This window comes from Polistes fuscatus, unplaced genomic scaffold (genome assembly GCF_010416935.1).
Source record: "Polistes fuscatus isolate 324 unplaced genomic scaffold, CU_Pfus_HIC Scaffold4, whole genome shotgun sequence".
NCBI lineage: Eukaryota > Metazoa > Arthropoda > Insecta > Hymenoptera > Vespidae > Polistes > Polistes fuscatus.
In genome coordinates this window covers 9,364,571-9,386,073 of record NW_025113118.1, presented here as the reverse complement: position 1 = coordinate 9,386,073, position 21,503 = coordinate 9,364,571, and the positions used below count along the sequence as shown (strand labels likewise).

At 32.1% G+C, this 21,503-nt stretch overlaps 2 protein-coding genes across 4 annotated transcripts; one reads left to right on the top strand and one right to left on the bottom strand.

The window, feature by feature from the left end:
- Positions 1-992: 992 nt before the first annotated feature.
- On the top strand, positions 993-10,834 carry LOC122521125 (Usher syndrome type-1G protein homolog). The gene is made up of 7 exons (XM_043641590.1): positions 993-1,358; positions 4,968-5,111; positions 7,721-7,993; positions 8,103-8,376; positions 8,475-8,798; positions 9,568-9,772; positions 10,507-10,834. Exons 1-7 carry the CDS (start codon positions 1,336-1,338, stop codon positions 10,752-10,754), a joined length of 1,491 nt encoding a protein of 496 aa, XP_043497525.1. The 5' UTR covers positions 993-1,335; the 3' UTR covers positions 10,755-10,834.
- A 6,180-nt stretch (positions 10,835-17,014) lies between these two features.
- On the bottom strand, positions 17,015-20,233 carry LOC122521213 (UPF0472 protein C16orf72 homolog). 3 transcript variants are annotated; one of them, XM_043641738.1, is made up of 5 exons: positions 19,807-20,233; positions 19,078-19,197; positions 18,034-18,205; positions 17,635-17,780; positions 17,015-17,501 (listed from the first exon to the last, which is right to left on the bottom strand). In XM_043641738.1, exons 1-5 carry the CDS (start codon positions 19,997-19,999, stop codon positions 17,359-17,361), a joined length of 774 nt encoding a protein of 257 aa, XP_043497673.1. In that variant the 5' UTR covers positions 20,000-20,233; the 3' UTR covers positions 17,015-17,358. The 3 variants fall into 3 exon arrangements, with proteins under 3 accessions (XP_043497673.1, XP_043497674.1, XP_043497675.1); XM_043641739.1 differs by having other exon boundaries at positions 19,126-19,197; positions 19,807-20,230; XM_043641740.1 differs by having other exon boundaries at positions 17,462-17,553.
- Positions 20,234-21,503: the final 1,270 nt, after the last annotated feature.

The window sequence follows — 21,503 nt, the reverse complement described above, 5'->3', positions numbered from 1 at the left end:
AAATTATTCATCTGATTTTATTTATCTTATCGACGTAAGGGCGCCTTTTTTAAAATGATATTTTTAAATTTGTAATTATGATTACGAAAGATTACAATCATTTATTTGATTATCTTAATATTAATCATTTATTTTTTTACCCTTAAACAAGAGTAAATATTATATTAATAGTGTCATCTAGTTTAATTAAATGAGATATACATCTGTTGATTTTTCTAGAGGAAGCATCGGATTGGTCGAGGATTATCTTTAAGATGATATCGCGTCCAATCTTAAGACTTTTTGAAACAAGCATGGAATTGCAATGCGAACATAAACCTCATAGTGCTTCTATATGAACCATAATCATGATAAAAAAACATATGTTGGTGCAATAATCATACATTCCTTAAATCGTTTCTTAAAATTATCTTTCTTAAAAAAATAAAACAAAACAATTTAAACTAAAAACTAAACAAATTTATAAAGAAAGCAACAAAATAAATGAAATAAAAACGCATTCGTATTATTCATTAATCTTACTTTTGTTTTTATCTATCGAGAAATAAATGACATGCGAATAAAAATAAAAGATTAAAATTAATTAGACAAAACAAAATCGGGAAAAATAAAACAAAAGATCGACAACAGATAAAACAGTTTTTTATATTGTAAAGCTCGGTTGATAAGTTCGAAGGTAGAGTCGGTAAGTCGTATGCCAGGTGATCGCAGATGAGTTACCTGAAGCAATGAAAGTAGAGGGGGGAAAAGGGTGTACCCTGGCACAGGTGTGCGTAGGAAAATGAGAGAGAGAGAGAAAGAAAGAGAGGCGGGAATAAACGAAAGAGTGAGAGAGGAAGAATTTATTAAATTAACTGACCGAAGAAAGATAGCAATAGTAAAGAGGAGTTTATGGTAAAGGGTAGGGAGCAGGATCCTCTCTAAACTGATGGAAAGCAATGGGTTGGTTAGGTGAGTGTTCGTTCGTTTTAAAGCAGTCTATCGGTGGACGCCATACTCGACGCACGTCCAACTTCGGCTCCGTGGCCGAAGGCCACCACCACCGATTCTATTCCTCTTATATCTTTCTTTTATTTTTTTTTCCCCTTTTTGTCCCTCTTTTACTCTCTCCTTTTCTCCCTTTATTATTTCTTTCATAAATCGCGAATAAATTATTTTCGTTCGAGAACATTTAAATTATTCTCTTCGAACAAGAAGGACGAGGAGTTCGAACGTGTTCTAAGAATAAAAAAAAAACACGGGGGCAGGATGGTGTTTTAAATATCGATCGATATAATATTTTTGTTTGAAAACATTTTTTAGGAAAAAATAAAATATCAAGGAGAAGGAAGAAATATGACATCGGAGCGGTTTCACAAGTGAGTTTTCCTTTTGCAAGGAACTGGCTTTATATACCTTCTTACTTCTACTACACAAGGGGGTTTTACTTCTTCTTCTTCTTCTTCTTCTTCTTATTATTATTATTATTATTATTATTATTATTTTCTCCGATGCGTTCGCTTAGCCTCGACGACGACGACGACGACGACGACGACAAAGATGTGCTCGACTGAAAATCATCCGGGTAGATCATTCAGTTGTATATTGTTTAGTTTTATTTTATTTTATTTTATTTTATTTTATTTAGCTCCGTGGTTTTTCGAATAATTTAATACAAACGAAAAAGAAGATTGAGAGAAAGGTTGAATGAGATTGTAATAATACAAAAGTAAAAATGGTAAGGGAAGTTTTATGGATTCGAATCGATGTTCGATCTTTTGTAACAATATAATGGATGTTATGCTTGAATGAAACTATTATCGCGTTTTTACCCACAAATTATTATCATTTTTGTGTTCTATCTTTTTTCTTTTCTTTTCCCGTCCACTTCGAGTTAACGAGGTGTAGTTTATTTTTCCCGCCAATTCGACTCCTACTTATATATTTTTCTTTTCTTTTTTTTTTCTTTTCTTTTCTTTTCACAAGTTTAAGGAAACACTCAAACGAAAGTTTTCCAAGAATTTTATCTCGTTAATATACATTATTATTTTTTTTGTCTAATTGGCATCTAATTTTTGCGTCTAATAAATCAAATAAGTGAATAATATGAAATAAAATTTCTAATAATCCAATTACCGACGGATCAGTGAGATTGAATTCACGAAGAAATAATTGTGGGAAATGGTATTGAAGGAAATAATAAGAATGAAAAGAAATATATATTCTTGTACCTAGTTACCTAGAAGCATGTGAGATGGTACTAATAAAACAGAGAAAGAGAGAGAGAGAAGACTTTGCTTTATTGCAAGTGCGTGTGCATCGAGCACGCGCACGCGGAATTTATGCACGAGGAAGATAGGTTGCTTTTGTTTCATTCAACGCGTAAATTTATCGTCCGTCTAACAACACAACACCTTCGAGAGAGTAGTACGTGCTTGCTTGTTCGATGGCACGTGTGAGATATCAAAATATAGAACAAGAAAAAATGTATATTACATGCAAAACATATATTTTCAATAATATTCAAAAATACGTTTTGCATAGAGAAAACTTTGAAACGATAAATCCACCATATTGGATTTTTCATATAATACTTTTAAAAAAGAAAAATAAATCTAAATATATAAATATGACAAAATATAATATATATATTATATTCATATATTATTACAATAATTGTAATAACATGTAAATATAATAAATATTTAAATATGTAATTTAAGGGAGACAATTTTTTTGGAACGACAAATCCGCCATATTGGATTCATTAATTCATTAACTAACCAACGATTATATAGCTAATTACAATGATTCACATCGTTCTATCGTATTTCCTAGATATATTAAATCGACCAAGACCAAAAATAAGATATTACGATTATTTTATTTTATTATTTCGATTATATTTTATGACTTTTTTTCCCCAATATCACGAAGATGATAAGTATTGCCATCCATCGCAAATAGTTAGTTATTTGCTGTTAAACGAGCCGTGTCGTTGACGTTAGATATCATCGTCCAGGGCTTAATGGAATAATATATTTTGTAGTTCTTTTGTTACCAGAGCTCTGAAACCGCTCCGGCTGGTTTCTTATTAGTCGACTTACGATTCGATATCGGAAACTCTAGAGCAGCACGGTTGTGTGTATGCCGCCCTAGCAAATTCTTTCGAGTTCTACCAGGCTCTCGCGTTCTTAGGGCCATTCGCTGGCCAATGGCTGCGCAATGCGCTAGAAATTCATAGCCTACCACCACCACCACCACATACACACACACATACATACATACACGCATATGTATATATATATACATATATTTAATAAATACCTCGTAGTCAGACCGAATAAGTTTCTCGTTTCTCCATTAAATTAAAAAGCAAAACACAAAAATTTTGTCTACAGTACATTATGCATATACTTAAGCTATTACCATTTGAAAAAATATAATAACCTCACAATAAATTCCACCCTTTTCTCATTTAACGAATCCAACATAAATTCGAAACCTGATAACATTTCTTCCGATTCTTATTATCCACTTGTTAGTTAATAATTTTTTTTTGTTCTTTTCGATTTAGTTCGATCTAGATCGTCACGAATAGAAGAAGGTAGGTAGGTAGGTAGGTAGGTAAATAGGTAGACATGAAAATGTCAGGATAAATTCTCAGTAAATGATATCTACGAGTAGGAAAGAGGTGGTATGATATCTGGAAATAAACCTCGTAGCGTGAAACTCGTTAAAACTTTTCGAATATAATCTCGTACGAGTTCGTGTCACTTCCTTTGTCCCTTTTCATGAGTGTATACTCATTTTGTTCTAGTTTCGTATTCCTAATGCGATTAAAATCTAATTGCTTTGTATGATATATTTCTGTATGTTCAATTCACCGACGAGCAATTATTATTATTATTATTTCTTTTAATATATAATTTTGATTTATACAAAAATATTATTTTCTTTTCCATTTTAAGAAAACATTGGTTAGACCAACAGACCAAATATATTTTTTTTGTGTAATACGTATAATTTATTTAAAAAAAAAAATGTCTTGTGTTGTATCCCTATAGCGGAGAAATATTTTTCTATATGCAATAGGAGATTGATTAATTACCAAAAAAAAATTAAATTTTGTATAACAAGATATTGTTATTATATATGTAAGAACGGAGAAAGCTTCAATAGAAAAGTGAGGAGAACGAGGGTGAAGAAAATCGTTGGAGCGTGTTCGACAAGGTGTTGGAGTAAAGAGCCGAACGAATTAATCCATAATTAAAAGAGAGATTATCAGAGACCTGGCGCGAGAGATTAAACGTAATTGGGTGTTGAGAGACGAGAACGTGTAAGAGTTTAGCGAAAGGTACTCTCGAGACACCTTCCCGATGACAGCCACTGAGCCTGTTATTTCGTCAAGTCAAATAATCGAAGAATTAGAATGCGGGAAAGAAATTTTTTTATTGCACGCTCGTTAAACTACAATTGTCGCGCATTATGAACGCTAGGATTATTTTTTTGTTTCCCCCTTTTTTACTTTATGCACCTCAAGTACATTCTCATAATTTCTAATAAACGTTGAGATCATAATTTATGATTTACGTCGATTTAACCGAGGTTGTAAAAGATTTTTGTGTTATCCGTTTATTTCTTTTAATAATAATTTATGATTAACATTAGATTTTTAATGATTTACAAATATTGTTTGAATGAAGGGTTGAGTCGAGGGAAGGAATTAATATTTACGTATGTTTCATTACGTAACTAAAAACCAACGTATGTTTTTAAAAAATAATATTTAAGTTTTATATATATAGTAATCAAATTTTTAATGAGTCAAATTGGCTTAATTCGTAGATCTAGTGTTAAGTAGTAAGGGATAATAAAATGGTGGAATGTATGTGATAAACGAAATGGCGGATTAGACGTTAACCTAATCGATTATTTTTCACTCGTTTTAAGATGACTAATTACTATTGATGTTTTTCCATTGAAAGGGCTGCACGAGATGGTGCATTGGAAATTTTGAAGGAAGCAACGAAGAAGGACTGCAACACGCGAGACGAAGGTGGAATGACCCCAACGTTATGGGCAGCCTTCGAAGGTCACATAGATGCCCTGAGACTGCTCGTCGCCAGAGGGTATGCTCGTACTCACTGCCTCGAACCTCGTAGAAAGAAAATCTTCCTTCAACGAGACGAATTATTCCTCTTCTTCTTCTTCTTCTTTTATATTTGCACGCTCGTTATATATTACTTCTTTCTTTTTTTTTTCTCTCACAAAATAGTTGAACAATTTTTTCTTCTGCTTCTTCTTTTTTTGTTCTATTTTTTTTTTCTAGAGAAAGTATTATATTAAAACAATCGAGAAAAGATTCTTTTTTACGCGACACAATTGTTTTTTTTTTATTATTTCAAATGTTTTCCTGATTCGTCGTTCATAATCTCTATACCTCATAATTCTACATATAATAGAAAAGAAATATTCTTTTGAGAATGATAGTCGACGCTTATGTTGTTCCGCATAGTTTAAAGTACTGAAAGAGGAGGAGTGGATTGAAAATAAGTTGAAAAGTCAGCATGTTAAGGTGCGCACACGACGCAACAACCGCCGGCTAACTTTCACTAACGCATTAACTCTACTACTTCATAGAGTTAAATACAATATTAACGGTTACGTATATTAGAATGTGCGATAACGTTTACTTTTCATATCATATATCTATGCGTATAAACTATCCCATAAATCAGTTTAAAACTATCTATCAATTTTTTGTTTATCTCTAAACTTCACGCCAAATGATATTATTTTTATATAAGATTACTAAATACGACTTTTTCATCGATTAAACATATTTATTCTTAATTACGATACTTTCATAAACGTTTTAACGCAAAATTTATTCCTATTTCACATTTATCATCATTTTATATTTAATTTAATTCATTTTTATCCGATAATGGGATACCAAATAAGTTTCCTATGTTGGATTTGTTTTAATTCGATTTCGTACGGGTGAAGTGTGATACTTGAAAATAGGGGGAAAATGGCTTCTGTTTCTTTACGGTTTTCTTTCTCGAACATCAACTCGAATATCAATGTCTTAAATGGGAGAAGATAAAAACGTTAATTCTTAGTTTTAGTTATCTATAATTTATGTTTGAGATTATGGCAAGTAAATAATACTTGATTTTTGCTTCATCATAAATTATACATTTTTGTACGCGTCGTCTACTACTGTGGTAAAAAAGAAAACAAAAAAATGATTGGTTCGTTAAACAGTAATGACATTGAATCTTTGCGTTTTCGCAAGAGTATGGTAGGGAGAGGTGCCATTCCCTTCTAACGGAATCAAGTAAATGAAAGGATGATGTGTTAGCATTCTAGAGGAAGATACTTTTGAAATTCGAGAAGGTGCGTGAGTTTTTTTATTCTCTAGACGTTTGACCTTGAACGATGGCTAACGCGAATTCGGTTCGAGGTCGTTTTACCTCGCGACGAATATGGCGGAATCGGGGAGGAAAGAATTAACGCGCCAATTTCAAATATTTTTCCCGCTCTTTTTGTTCTATTCAAAGGAACGTACGAACGAACGAACGAACGAATTCTGTGACAGATGTTAAAGTATGAACGGAAATACCATTGTATATAATTTTCTATCTCCGTCGAAAGAGAGAGAGAGAGAGAGAAAGAGATATCTGGCACCGGAAATTGCGGCTGGCCGGACGGACGGTAACGAAAAACAATCGAGCGTGCACGAAACAAAACACGAGTGGAACGGAACGGAACGGAATGGAACGAACCGGCAGCGCGCGATCCGTGAAACTTTGTGTCCTCCGAACATAGAGAATAATTAAAATTTATGTTTAAATTGCTAGGGAGTTAACAGATTAGATTTCTTTCTTGATAATCCAACGAGTATACTTAATATTTTCGAAACTTTCCGAAAAGGATTCGTAAAAATAATTCTGGTCAAAAACGTATATTGTGCTTAAGTAATTATGAAACTGGACTGATTGTTAGTCATAAAATTGACAAAATTCATCGTATAATTTATTGAATATTATAAAATAAATTTTACTTATATTTGCGTTGACTCCACTACTGTCGATCGAATTCTTTTTTATTCGAACACATTAAGTACGAACGAGTGAAAAATGTGTTACAAAATAAATCGCGTAATCTTGAAAATATAAAAGAAAAAAAAAGGGGGGGCTTAAGAATTACCGCGAAAGAGAAAGAGATAACTCGCGATTGGAAAGCAGGAACTTTAAAGGTGTACCTTCGAGATCTGACTCGATTCGCACGCGTGCCTCACAAAACCGGTATTCCGAAGTCTGACCACCGGCCGACCGAACTGTCTCGGATTCTCTTGCACGCGTAATTATCGCGAAATCGAACCGATCGGATATCAATCGTGATTTTCGTGAAATATCATAACTTATTATAATATATCTTTTTTCTTATTTTCCTTTAATATTCTTTCTTTCCTTCCTTTTCCTTTTTTTTCTTTTTTTGGCTTTAGTTTAAAATTCGTTCTACTTCTTTAAATGTGCAAACACACAACACACTCACATACACACAAATAGATGTTAATATTTAAATTTGTATGCAAACTATTTCGGTTCAACTTTGCGTGTCCAGCTCGCGTGACGGGAAATACGAGCACGCAAAAGGGAGACTCTCCCCCATTTTCCCCTCCACCGCCCCTCATTGTTGAAGTTTAGCCTGAGCTTTTTTTTATCGACAGGGGTGACCCGGACAAAAGCGATTATTTCGGTAATACAGCCCTTCATCTAGCAGCAGCAAGGGGTCACGAATATTGCGTCAAATTTCTCGTCAAATTTGGTTGCAACATTTGGTCATTGGACATAGACAGACATTCTGCCAGAGAATTAGCCGCGATCAATGGGAGAGAAAGGATATTGCAATTTTTGGATTTGGCACAATCCGATCAGGAATTGAATAATCGAAAAAAGAGTCGATTATTAAGGGAAAAGGCTGAGAAGGATGCCGAGAAAAGGTGATTGTCTATTTTATTTCTATTTCTATTCACATGTGTATATATATGTGTGTGTATGTGTGTGTTTTTTTTCACTTTTAACAATCTTTAACCATTTACTTTTAACAAGGTTGAAGGAATACATGAAGAAACAAAAGATGGCCGAGGTAAAAGCAGAAAAGGTACAAAAGAAATTGCTGAAGGATCGATCGAAATCCGATCTGGATACTTTACACGAGACCAATATTCTAGCTCATAGGCCTGCGTTAATGACTTTTAAAGGTCGAATCAAACCGTCTCCAACATTTAGCGATATAGTTGGTACTACTACGAAAAAACACGGCAGTGCTGTTTGTAGAAAAGCTTTGGCTAAAAAGGCTGTAGATGATTTCAAGATAATCGAAGTACGTTTGACGTTTTTTAATGATATCATTTTTGGACGATCTCGAAATTAATGATTTATTTATTTAGTTTCTTTTTCTTTTTCTTTTTTTGTTCATAGATCGAAGTAGACGGTAGGAAATCTGTACGTAGTTTGACCGGTCTTAGAAGGGATTCGGAAATAATGTACGTGGGAACTTACGAATCTCAGGCTCAACAGATTGGAAGAAGAGGAAAGATAGCAGATGTTTGGGGTACTTTAAGCAAGGCTCAAAGTACACCGGATCTTTTAGGTGATCGTTCATGTGACGAGGAAGACGAGGAAGAAGATGGGCAAGATGAAGAACGATCTAATAATAAGATTGTCAGAGATATTGGACTCCTTCGTGAACAAGGCAGTATCTTTGATCGACCTGGTTTTGGATCGGTGGCATTCAGAAGACCGGTAAGCTATGCTTTTTTCATCTGATCTCTCTGGTATCATGCTTCAGTTTTATATTCTCTACGATTATACATATTTAAATGAAATATTTATAAATTTATGATAATCATTTTTCAAAAGTGGATTAACGCGTTAAGTCACTATAGAAATATTTATATTTTATCAATTATTATATGATATAACATATTTGACGCAATAATCTCACGTTTATCATATTTTGTTTGGATTATTTTCATGTTAAATATTATTCGTAAAAATTTATATATATATATAAACACAAATATATATCACGAATTATTTAAAAATCCATGAAACACGTTCCGAAAGATACCGATCCCAAGGTCAAGCACAAATTCGAATCATTTTTCTCTGCGAATAAAATGATCACGGAAAACACGTTTGCGTTCCATTTTCGTGATTACTCTAGCGTCACGACGAAACTTATTATGCTGCAGGGTTGTATTAAACGATCTTCACGCTGTTAAATTGTAAATGTTCTATGCTTCGACGCCGTTCGCGACAATAATTTAACATCTTGTATATTGTTTACGTTTATCGTAATTGGTAGGATGATTAATTTTTGTAAAATTGAAAGTTAATTAATTTCTTTTTTTTCTAATACCTCTTCGACATACAACTCAATACAACGAAACAATGAATTATTGGATTCTAACGAATTAGATAAATTTTTCAATCAAAATCAAAAGCAAATGTTTAAATTATCTTTCGTAATATCTTTTATACTTTCATTTGTTTTTTTTTTTCTTATCAGATAGCAGCAACGCTCGACAATTTGCCGGTCACGCAAACAGACGTTCATCTGCAGAACGGTAATGGTTCGTGCGTGAATGGTTCGATAAATGGTTCTACGAATGGTCACAGGATCGTTGCAAATGGCCAAAACGAGGAGATTAGTATAGGAAGTGCGGGTAGCTTAGCACGTAGGCAAAGTATGTGGGACGATGAATTGCTTTCGGGTAAGTTCACGTTTTACATTTCAGATAAATTTTTCTTTTCTTTTTTTTGCTTTCGATTGTATGCAAATACGTGCGGATGAAAAAATTTCGAAATAATCGACACGTTAATTGTATATCTGTTTTCAAAACTAAAGAAGATTAATTTGGTTAACATCTGTTTTTTTTTTTTTTAATACAAAATACAATAACATTAATCGACCATTTTTTTAATTATCTCAATGGGAATAAAATTGTTGATATTTAAAATATTCACAGATTAGCAATAATTTAATTAAATAATATTGTAAGGATAACAAATTATGTTCGCATAATCGAAAACATTTATGACCATTTCTTTTTTCTTCGTTCCAAAAGAAGATTGGAAATCTTCAGAAATTGACTGATCAATGATAACTTTTCAAAAGACTCCTTCAGATAATATGTTGATTTACAAACCACATCAAAAATAGAAAATTCATTCGAAATGAGAAATAATTTGTTTTTCACACAGTGGCAGATAAAATCGAATATAATAAGCGAAACAAATTGTACAAATTGTACAAATCGAATACAATCCCGCTGAAAAGAAAAGCATGAATCCTTTGTAACTTTTGTGTTCCCACAAAAATGTAATTTGTTATCCCGTAATACTATTGCAAATTAAACTATTGCTTATTGCAATATTAAAATTGTACATTTGTGTTTCTATAACTTTTCCAATGATTCTTTTTCTTTTTTTTTTTTTTATTAAACAGAAGATGACGAGACGGACGAGGAATGGACACCCCTGCAAAGATTTTTAGTTGCAAATAATTTATCGTCAATACACACGATCTTAGAAGCCGAACAAATTGATTTGGAAGCATTGATGTTACTCACCGATGCGGACATAGCAGCCCTCAAACTTCCGCTTGGACCTAGGAGAAAGCTAACTAATGCTATAGCTAACCGGAAAAAGGCATTTGACGCATCAGAGAACGTCATCAAGGACAGTATACTATGAAGAATTATTACTTTTGTTTGTACATTTTAATTTTCTACGTCCTCATCTTCTTCTTCTTCTTTTACTTTTTCGTTGAAAAAGAAAATGAAGGCCTTGTCTAATTGTAAGTTTCATCGATTACGAATTATATTATAAATTAAAATGTGCCTTAGATAGAGTGAAAAATAATTATTTTTTTCACGCGACTTTACTTATAATTTATCAATTAATTATGCAGGGTGTTGTTTCTCTTTTTTCTTCTAAAGTAAACAAGGGATACAAAAACAGCGATACAAATTCTTCGTACAAATGTACATTGAAGTGAAGTAACATGAACGTGGTTAATAAAATGAATGGATGCAACCCATTCGGAGAAAGAAAAACCCTTTGTTGATTCTAGAGACATTTTTTTAGAAATTTGAGATAGGTGTGAAAAGGTGTGATTAGAATTTGTAAAAGGATGAATACAAAGTGTGTTCTATTTTATATTGTTTCATAATTTATATATACTTACGTGTTCCAATAATTTTTCAACAAAGCTCAAAATCAAATAGAACTTTGTAACATTGTTTTTGTGTTCCCTCCTTGTTTATTATTCAACATATTATGAAACACATCCTGTATATCATCGCCATACTTGATGTACATAGAGAACATATTTTTTCTTTTTTTTTTTTTTCATTTAAATATCGCAATACATATATATATAAATATATAAGAAAGATTATATTATTTCCATGCCCCCCACGTTAGGATTTACAATTTAATTTCGATATAAGAAAAAAAAGACACGTGTGTGAATGTTTAAAAGAATAAAAAAAAAAAAAAGAAAAAAAAATAAATCATGTAAATAAATATATATATAACAACGTATTTTATACGCACAATAAAAATAATTTGATTTTTCAGATTATATATCGTACAACGAATCAATGCATATTATTTAATCGGTGATGTTTAATGCAAGCACGTGCGCGTGTTTTCTTCTTCTTCTTCTGACATATGAATATGTATCTATGTATGTATGTATGTGTGTGTGTATATAAGAATAAAAATATTACCGATTCACGTAAATGACATTTTGCTCGCGTGTTTTGTGCTTTTTTTTTATTTGTAAATGATTATCATCTTACAAACGAGAGACGCAAAAAATATACAAGCTCCTTACTTTTAACGAACAAATTAACAGCACCATTTTTTGTTGTTGCTTCGAACACCATAACGTTTTCTTCTTATTTCAAAAAATAAAAAGAGAGAAAAAGAAAAATTTCTTATTGGGGGGGGGAATGAGAAGAAAAATAGCGACAGATAAGGAAAAAACATTTTTCCGTTTCTTTGTTGTCGTAGATGCTTTAATATTACATCTAACAATAAGGGAAAAGTTTTTTTCCCCCATTATGAGAAAATATTTGTCCTATCTCTGCTCGAATATACAACGTTATGATCATAAAAAAGATTTTTTACGTGTGTTTGCATGTATTATTGGTAATTTTTTGTTTCTCGAAATTCAAAAAACTTTTCAATTGCTAAATTAAATAATTTAGTGTGTTATTTTAATATTTTAATTATTATAATATATAATATATATTACATCGTCCCAAAAAGTTTCTTCTCATTTATCTTACAATTATTCAATTTTATATTAATGACAATAAATCATAAACGTTTTTATACAGTGAAAGAGATAATAAAGCACAGAATGATTTTTTGTATTCGATTCGATCGGTAAAATAATAATAAAAAAAAAACAAATAAAAATTATTGATCGAGTAAAATTTATTTGAAAAAGAATAAAATTTTTTTGGTGGTGACGATTTGATATATATTATATTATTTATTATTATTATTATTATTATATTTATTATACCGGTTTCACCGGACGGATAAAAACGTATCGTCTTACGGTACTGGTTGTAGATTAGCGAGCAGAGATAAATTCTTCATGAGAAAAGGAAAGCTCTCTTCTGACTATAGTTAAACTCGTGAGAAAATTCTTTTTATTTATCAAGATGGTGTGTCTTCTTCAATTCGTGCACGACCCCCGCGACAATGTAATATGATTTATTATATCATTCCGACGTTTTTATATATATTTCGCATATTTGTAATAACTGATCAAGATCGTGTAACGATAATTCTTTACTTTTTAACTTCCTTCTTTTTTTTTTCTTGTTTTTATTTTTTAATTTATAATTTCATTTTATTTAATTTTATTTCAACGTAAGAACACAAATATTTTGACGACGAATATCATAAATGAATTTTTGTAGTTTGTTTTCGGAAAGGAAAAATAGGAAAAATAACGATCAATTAAATTTTAACATACAAAATGGTATTGTCGATCATTTAGCCGATCGATTCGCTCTTATCATCAGCTTTCTTATCATTTAAAATATATATATTTGTGTATATATATATATAATTATGGCATCATTTCATTACAATTACTTTCTTCTCTATTCTCTCCTTAATAATCGATAATCTCGTTCAACTTGTTTGATTTTTATTGTATCTTTTTTCTGTATTTTTAAATACGAGATGGATTATCATTTAATATCATTTAATTATGGTGAATCGGGAGGATGTGATATAAAAAGATTTTTCTCTCTAATTCGGTTTTAATTTTTTCTTAGATTCTTTCTTTTCTTTTTTTTTCTTTCATTTTTTTTGTTTTTGCTTCAAATTTCATTCGATGAGAACAAATTTATCCTCTCTTCCATTGAGTTTCTTCTAATATATATGTATAGTTATTAACATAAATTTCCGATGTATTGTTGTGTCATCGTGTGACACCATTATTGGTTAGTAAAATAGTCACAGGCATAATGTCGTTGGTATTTTTATTTTAACTGTCTCGATCGCATGATAAATATTAATTATTAAAGCTATCGCATAATAGTAGTTAATATTAATAGTGATAATAATATTAGCAATATCCCTAAGGCTATCGTTTATCGTTATCATTATTAGTATACGCTATATTTACAACCGAATACGGAACGGCACCCCCATTTACGATGCTTTCTTTATTTTTTTTTTATCTCTCTTCAAGTTACAACAAATTAATGAAAAATACGTAAACGAAAGTACGTGTGAGAGAGACAGAGAGAAAGAGATGATGTATATATATATATATAGAGAGAGAGATAGAAAGAGAGTGAGAGAGAGAGAGAGAGAGAAAGCTTTTATGTGAATTTTTAAAAATCGTAAATAAATGTTAAAAAAAAAAAGAAAAGAAAAACAGAGAATAAAAAAAATGTTTTTCTCTTTCACCGGATTTAACAGAGTCATTTAAAATTCACATAAAAGAGTAATTCATACGTATTATTATGTGTAGTACGTGTTGTGTATGTAAGTTGTTGCAAGGTAGTACCTAAAAATAATTTACATTTACAATTAACTTACAAACGGTGTGATCGTGGACACTCCGTATTATACGCGCACGCACGCACGCACACACACACACACACACACAAAGAGACATACATACACACACAGAAGTCTTTCATCGCAATATCGTCGCAAACATGTTTTACACAACAGTCTCAATCATGTTTTCTTCTTAATCTTCTTTGTTTTAATCTTTTACCTATACATAATTGCACCAGAGTGTCTTTAAATTCGTCGAGACAAGTTGTCTTACGCCTAAGAAAAATTGCGAAGAACTCGTTCGTCGAATGTGGGAGACAATTTGGTTGCGCTTTCTTGCTCTCTTATTTGCTTGTTCTATGTGGTTATTTAACAATGCTCCGGAATATTTCAAATGACAGTTAATTAAAAAATTTTGTTCGTGTTATTTAAAAAAAATAACTTATTCGTGATGTATAACTTGACGAAGACCTTGACGAGCGAATTTCCATCATCTATTTCTATCCTATTGTCTTACGTATCAATAAAAATAAATCAACTATTCCGTTTCGGTTATTTAATTTTTTTTTTCTTTTAAACCGTGTAGAATTAAAGTTTTTAACAGGAATCTGAAGCGATCCGATGACAGAGTAATATAAAATGAAAAAAAGAACTTTTTTTTTTTTACAACACTGTAGCGAACTTGAAATCATCAGGCTTAGTTTATTTTTATTTTAACATTCTCCCTTCGATGGCGATTCATTCCTTAGATTTCTAATTCTATTTTCAAATTCTATTTTATCATCATTCCGTTCACTTCTCTTCTGCGATGATGAAAAATACAATTACGAGCACCCGATACGCGTAGAAAATAAATATTATAACACAGATCTCGAAATTGTTCGAAATTTTAAGAAGAAAAATTGTTGATTTTCCCCATGATTCAAACTAATTATAGGAATTAACGAATTAACGAACGATTGTCTGTCTGTGTTTTCTTTTTTCTTTCTTTCTTTTTTTCTTTTCTTTCTCCAACGTATCGTACATAACAATTGAGAGAGTCTGGCGGTTGATATTAATAAACGTGACTATAAATGTACATAAATTTCAATAAGAAACAAATATTTTCTAATCAATGACCATAGTATATACGTATGTGTATACTACAAACAAATAATTTCTAATTTAATTAGTTAATACGGAAGGTATACACTCAATGTTATATGCTTACAATTACTCTCTTTAAATGCTGCGACTTTTTGATAATTATTCTTGACATTAACATCGAATTCGCTGTGTTCTTTTATAAATCCTTTGCATTCGGAAAGTCCAACGTAGTTGGATATAATAAAATATTCCACAATGAATTCTAAAATTCAAAAATGAAGATTTGTGGTAAATATTATCTTTTTTTCTTTTAAAAATAAATAAAATAAATGATAATTTTATTAAATAAATTAATATAAAAATAATAACTTTTCTTATATATATATATATATATATTAAATTTTCAATTATAAATTTCGCATAATAAATAAGATTTACAATAATTTGGTTGACGAAAAAACAAAAAAAACTATAAAAGATAACCACCGAATGCAAAGGCACTGTGTTTATCCCGTTAATTTTTAATTATATTTTTTTTTTCCTATCGACCTTCCAACCTTTCCATTTCTTACTTTTACTATTTTTTTTTTATTCTTTTTTTTTCTTTCCTTCTTTCTTTCAACTGACACCCTCCCTCTTATTACAACCCCCACTCATTCTATTACTCATATTAGTTTAATTCCTATCTATCGCCAACACAAAATTGTATAAATATAATTTATTTTTTTATAGTTATTATTGTGATAAAAAATGTCGAAATATTTCAATTCATCTTTAAACGCATAATAATAATAACAATATTACAATTGGCAGGTAAACGATCCTTCGGGTCTACGAAATAATATTTAACAATCACATTAGTATCATTCATGCCCCCTTTTCTTTTCTTTGCTTTATTTTTTTTTTATCGCGATTGACATTACGGCAGTAAAATTAACTACTAACTATCGATTTCGTCGCAACATGAAAAATGGATTTCCCCAACGAATATTTTTTTTTTAATTATTATTCACAATGTAATAATAGAAAAACAACAAAAAAAATTTCTCTCTTTTTCTCACGTACACATAATATTTATGTGTAACATTAAATTGGAGCGGTGTTATTTATTGTTATTATTATTATTATTATTATTATTATTTTGCTTCAACTTTAACTTCAACTTCTTCTTTTTCAGTTTTCTTTTCCTCTCTATATTTCCACAAAATGTTCGACGAGGAGTCGTAATATCTTTTTTTTTTCTTTTATAATCGACTTCATAAAACTATATGTATATATATATATATATATATATATATATATATATATATATATATATATATAGTACTCGTATATAAACTTATCGTACATAAACGCAGTGTGATCTTTCCTCTTTATGGGCACTTTAAATAGTATCGCCATACGTTCGTTTGTGATCATCGGTTATAAATTATATATTTTTATTTTTTTTTAAGTGAGTGTATAAATATACGTTATTCCAAAAGAAGAAAAAAAGTGAAACAAAAAAAATGTAAAAAGGGGGAAAAAAAAGAAAAGGAAGAAAAATTAAACAATAAATTTACAAACAAAACAAAAACAAAAACGTAATAAATCATTTCAATATAACAAATTTGACGTAACAAGATCTGTCACGCGGTAGGACGCGTGACAAAAAAAAACACTAGACGAGACGACGCGACGCGACGCGAAAGTCACGAAAAAAAATTTCTATATACTATTTATAGATATTTTTATCGTTTATTTCGGGACAAAAAGAATAAAGAAAAAAATATAGAATTTAAAAAAGAAAACAAAACTTTCTTAATTAATTATAAATATTATATCACTTTTTTTATTAGTGCACAAATTATTTTATTCGATAGAATTATTCTGATTCCTTCGAAATATCACGATCGCGAGAAAACTCCAGAAAAAAAAAAAAGATGCAACGTTTATCTTCGTAGTTTATAGAAGATTCTCGTGACTTTTAAAATTGGAAGATCACCGAGATACGAACGAACGAACGTACTCGCGCAACAATGTATACCATTGCCATCGTAGTATCGAAGTGATTACTCTCTTTAACCGGAGAGTTAACCACGTAGGGGAGCAGAATCATTAGTAATTAATTGATCAATTGATTAATTAATGGGAACAAGGGAGTGAGGGTTACTTTACACGTAGCGCGCCGTTACATGAAACGCGAACGTTTGTGCGTAGGAGATCCCATATCCACGTCGTGCGAGGCAGGCCGTTTGTGATGCCGAGCAAACTCGTTGCTTATAAAAGCAGACAATTCTGCTTGCTTTCCGGAACGTCTAGAGACCGATGAGCCTAGAAAATGATTAATATCATATAGGAATGCAGTTTTTCAATATCCATCCACCTACAACAGAGTGTAGAAAATAAAAGAAAGAAATAGTTACAATTAATTAATGAAACGATAAAGGATACAATAATCTCTTACCGGATAACGATATAGCTTCTCTAAATGTGTGTAATTCGGGATCCAAATCTATGCCAGGCGAAGAAGTCTGTGACACTACCATACTTTGCGTAGGACTTTGCGAAGGCGAAGAACCACATACCATCATCCTCGGTTTTGGTGAACTTCTGTAATTATTACATTATTTTTAATCTCTTTGTAAAGTATATCATATCGCTAACTAATTCTTTGATACACGACAACGGATCGACAAAGATACGACGGGGTACGATACGTACTATGATTTAACTTCACATCTAACTAAAAATAAATATTTCATTAAAAAAATAAAGAAAGAAAAAAAAAATATACATATATATATATATATATATATATATATATATACACATATGTACACATATATTTGTAAAAATTCTTAACCTGTGCGAGTGTGGTCTTGGTGGAGGTGGTTTACCAGCAAGATACGCTAACAGATCTTCTCTACGGATCATGCGCCTCTTTTTCCTAGCCCAGTTCATTATTTCTTTGCTACGTTTTTGCTTTCCGGTTTCTATTCCTAGTTCACTGCACCGTCGCATACTATCGACCGAATCTGTTCAAAGGAATCCAAATTAACATGCATGAATTATTGAAATACCGTAACACAACGAGGATGCTTTCCCCCAACGAATAACAAAACACATAGTATAATTAAAAAATACAAAGGTCCAAATCGATACATAATTGTGATTACATCGCATTGACAAATAATATTAAACATAAACAACTTTTTGTGTGTATGTGTGTTTTTTTTTATAAGGTATAACAAACAAATAATACTCGTTGGAGAACATGCATCATTGATATTTCCAATTTCTTGAACACAGCCACCACACCAGGGCCTAATGTTAAAGAAGTACATAACTTTTGATGTATGCATAACAGCTGACCTTCGACACTAATCAGCTGTATATAATCACGCGTAATATAACGCGAGTGAGTATACACCCATACGTAACATATTCATATATTCACAGAAATATAAAGGAATAAAAAATAAAAAGGTAGTGTATGACAGTACGGGAGAGGAGAGGGGGCGGGGTTTCCCACAAAGAAAGAATCCATCGTTCGTGCTCGTGCGAGGGTGGATGTGAGAGGAGTGTTTTAAGCAAACAGGCAGCCAGCAAATAAGCGAACAGACATTCCATGCAGGCACGAGTGACAGGTTAAACCAATCAGGATGGAAGAAGGAAAGAAGGAAGGAAGGAAGTAAGGAGAATGGAGGGGGGAACGAACGTCAGTAAAAAGAATAAAATAAGGGAGAGAGGTAAATAAAATAAAATAGTGATAAAATAATATAAAATAAAACACAAAAAGAGGGGCGGACCAGAAATTTAATTTCCTTCTCGCACGCACACGTACGCACGCACACACACATAACACTCTTCTCCCCTCCCTTCTTCTTCTCCCCCCACTTCTTCGTACCCAACGTGTTGACAACAAAGCGATCATCATCCAAGAAAGTCCACGCACCTTTGTACAATGACGTGACGGTACCCGCAGCTGTCTGGAAGGGTAGCCACAGTGATACATTTTGCGTACGATCTGTAAAATAAGAAAAGCTGTAAAAGGAACTGGTGTTACAGGCAACGATCGGATCGATACATGTGCGCGGAGAGAATCAAACAGGGGGGGGGTAGAAATTGAGATTCCGTTAAAGACGCAAGAAAGAGAGAGATAGAAATATATATATATATACGTGTGTATATATAAATTTATATAAAATGAGAAAAAGAGAAGACAAAGATATATATGTATATGTACTTACGTATCTACGTATGTATGTATGTATGTGTATGATATATATAGAAAGATAGGCAGTAAGGAATGACGAGGAAGAACGAGAAGGAACGTCTTATCAAAATGGATGTCAGCGTCAATCAAGTACGACGACGAGTCGATATATCTTTTGTCTTGTTCTCTTCTTATAATTCTTCCCCACCCCCTTCTCTCCCCCTAGCCAGTTTCTTTCTTTCCTATCTTTCTTCTTTCTCTTTCTCTCTCTCTCTCTATCTTTAGTTTAGTTCTTTAAATTCGCGTTTCGTTACTTTTTTCCGTCCTAGTTTAAAGGAAAACTAATTGTAAGAGAAAGATAACGTCATATGTATGCAATCTAATGTGTACATATATATGTTGATAATCCAGAAAGCTCGCCTTTATAGAATTGGGCGATGGCCGACGCCGTAGTCTGAAAGCTAGCCCACATCTGCTGTGAATAAATCTCCTTAGCGTTTTGTAGTTGATTTTCATATTCCGGTTCAGCTTCCAAAGCTTCAACACACTGTTGTTCCCAATTACTATACCAAATATCCATTATAGGATCATCCTCGCTTCTGTCTTCGCTCATGATGCTTGTTGGTTACACTGCTCGTCGTCGTGGTGTCGTGTCGTATCGATAGTAGTTGTGTTTCTCGTCGTTGATGATTATCGATGTTACCTTTAATCTTCTTCGTCCTTCAAAAAGTCCTCCTCATTAAGATTCTTACTTGTAGTGAGACACACTACTATTCTTCTTCTTCTTTTATTCCACCACCATCACCACCACCACCACCATAATTTCCTCCTCCTACTTCACCTTTTATTCTTTTTTTCTTTTTCTTCTACTACTACTACTACTACCTCCTTTACTTCTTCTTCTTCTTCGTCTTCTTCTTCTATCGCACCGTGTGCACACGCCTCGCCCACCCACGCGCACTCGCGACAACCCTAAACTTCGTCGTTCCTTCCTTAACGTCCTATAAAGACATATATACCTATCCCTCTCGCTCTCTGATTGTTTAACTGTCTAACAGACAAACGTTTCCTCTTTTTCTACCTTCTATTCTTTCCCTTATTCCTTTTTATCTTTCCTTCTTTCTTCTACACTTTTCTTCTATATATATACTTTTATATCTACTTCCTTCTTTTCTTATACGTATTCCCCTCTCGTATTTCACGTAACTCGATGACAAAAAGAAACAGAACTCTCGTATAACGTACGAGCTAACGAATTTTTGGAGTCGCTACAGTCATCGTGACGTAGGGAAAATATTTAATAATAAATCTGACGAAGTTTATTTTTTTAAATGACTAAACTAATGACGACGATGACGAAGATAATAACGACTACGACGACGACGACGACGACGACGAATAAATACGATAAAGTTCTACCAGCGAAAATCTTCTTCGCACTAAACCTCGCTACCGAGAAATGAAATTAAAATCAACGATAAACCGAACCTCTCGCCCTTCGGGTCGCCATCACACTGTTCCCTGGGAATTGTATAGCTGCTGCACTCTATGCGCATCGCGTATATTGCATCGCAATGCGCAGCCGCCTTATTATTTTGCACCAATCGACCTCTCCGAGTAACGTGTCGCTGCTATCCTACGAATAAAATTCTAACTCGATCAGGAATTTTAGTTTATTCGTTATTTCAATATGGCCGTCATTGGTCAGCTGATCGGATTGCTTGACACGCCATGAGTTTGCTACATTTTCAATTTTAAGGTTTGGTCGCGTCTCATGTTTTTCTTTTACTATGCGCAGGGTCGACAATTTAGATTCTCAAGCTTATCGATTCGAACGCGACGTTATTCTTTTATTTATTTCTTAAGCATTTTACTTTGAGAAATTTATATGGGGAATTTTTCTTATTGTTTAGTGTGTTCCGTCGTCGTCGTGTCGTCGTCTTTAATAATAATTGAATAACGCACACGTGACAATTGCGTCATGTGAAACGAAGGAATATTATATTATGAATCTTGTAATTATATTTTACTTAATATCGTATAGTAATAATATAATAAAAAAATATTATTTCTAACTTTTTCTATTAACAATTTATTCGATTAATCTTACGTGGTAA

What these genes read in the sequence shown, in the direction of transcription:
- LOC122521125 (XM_043641590.1), top strand. Translation starts at nt 1,336, where the DNA reads ATGACATCGGAGCGGTTTCACAA. An exon ending in ACATCGGAGCGGTTTCACAA is followed by an intron (nt 1,359 to 4,967) that starts GTGAGTTTTCCT and finishes TTCCATTGAAAG; the next exon opens with GGCTGCACGAGATGGTGCAT. An exon ending in GAGAAGGATGCCGAGAAAAG is followed by an intron (nt 7,994 to 8,102) that starts GTGATTGTCTAT and finishes ACTTTTAACAAG; the next exon opens with GTTGAAGGAATACATGAAGA.
- LOC122521213 (XM_043641738.1), bottom strand. Translation starts at nt 19,999, where the DNA reads ATGAGCGAAGACAGAAGCGAGGATGATCCTATAATGGATATTTGGTAT. An exon ending in CATCGCCCAATTCTATAAAG is followed by an intron (nt 19,198 to 19,806) that starts GCGAGCTTTCTG and finishes CTTATTTTACAG; the next exon opens with ATCGTACGCAAAATGTATCA. An exon ending in CCAAGACCACACTCGCACAG is followed by an intron (nt 17,781 to 18,033) that starts GTTAAGAATTTT and finishes TAATAATTACAG; the next exon opens with AAGTTCACCAAAACCGAGGA.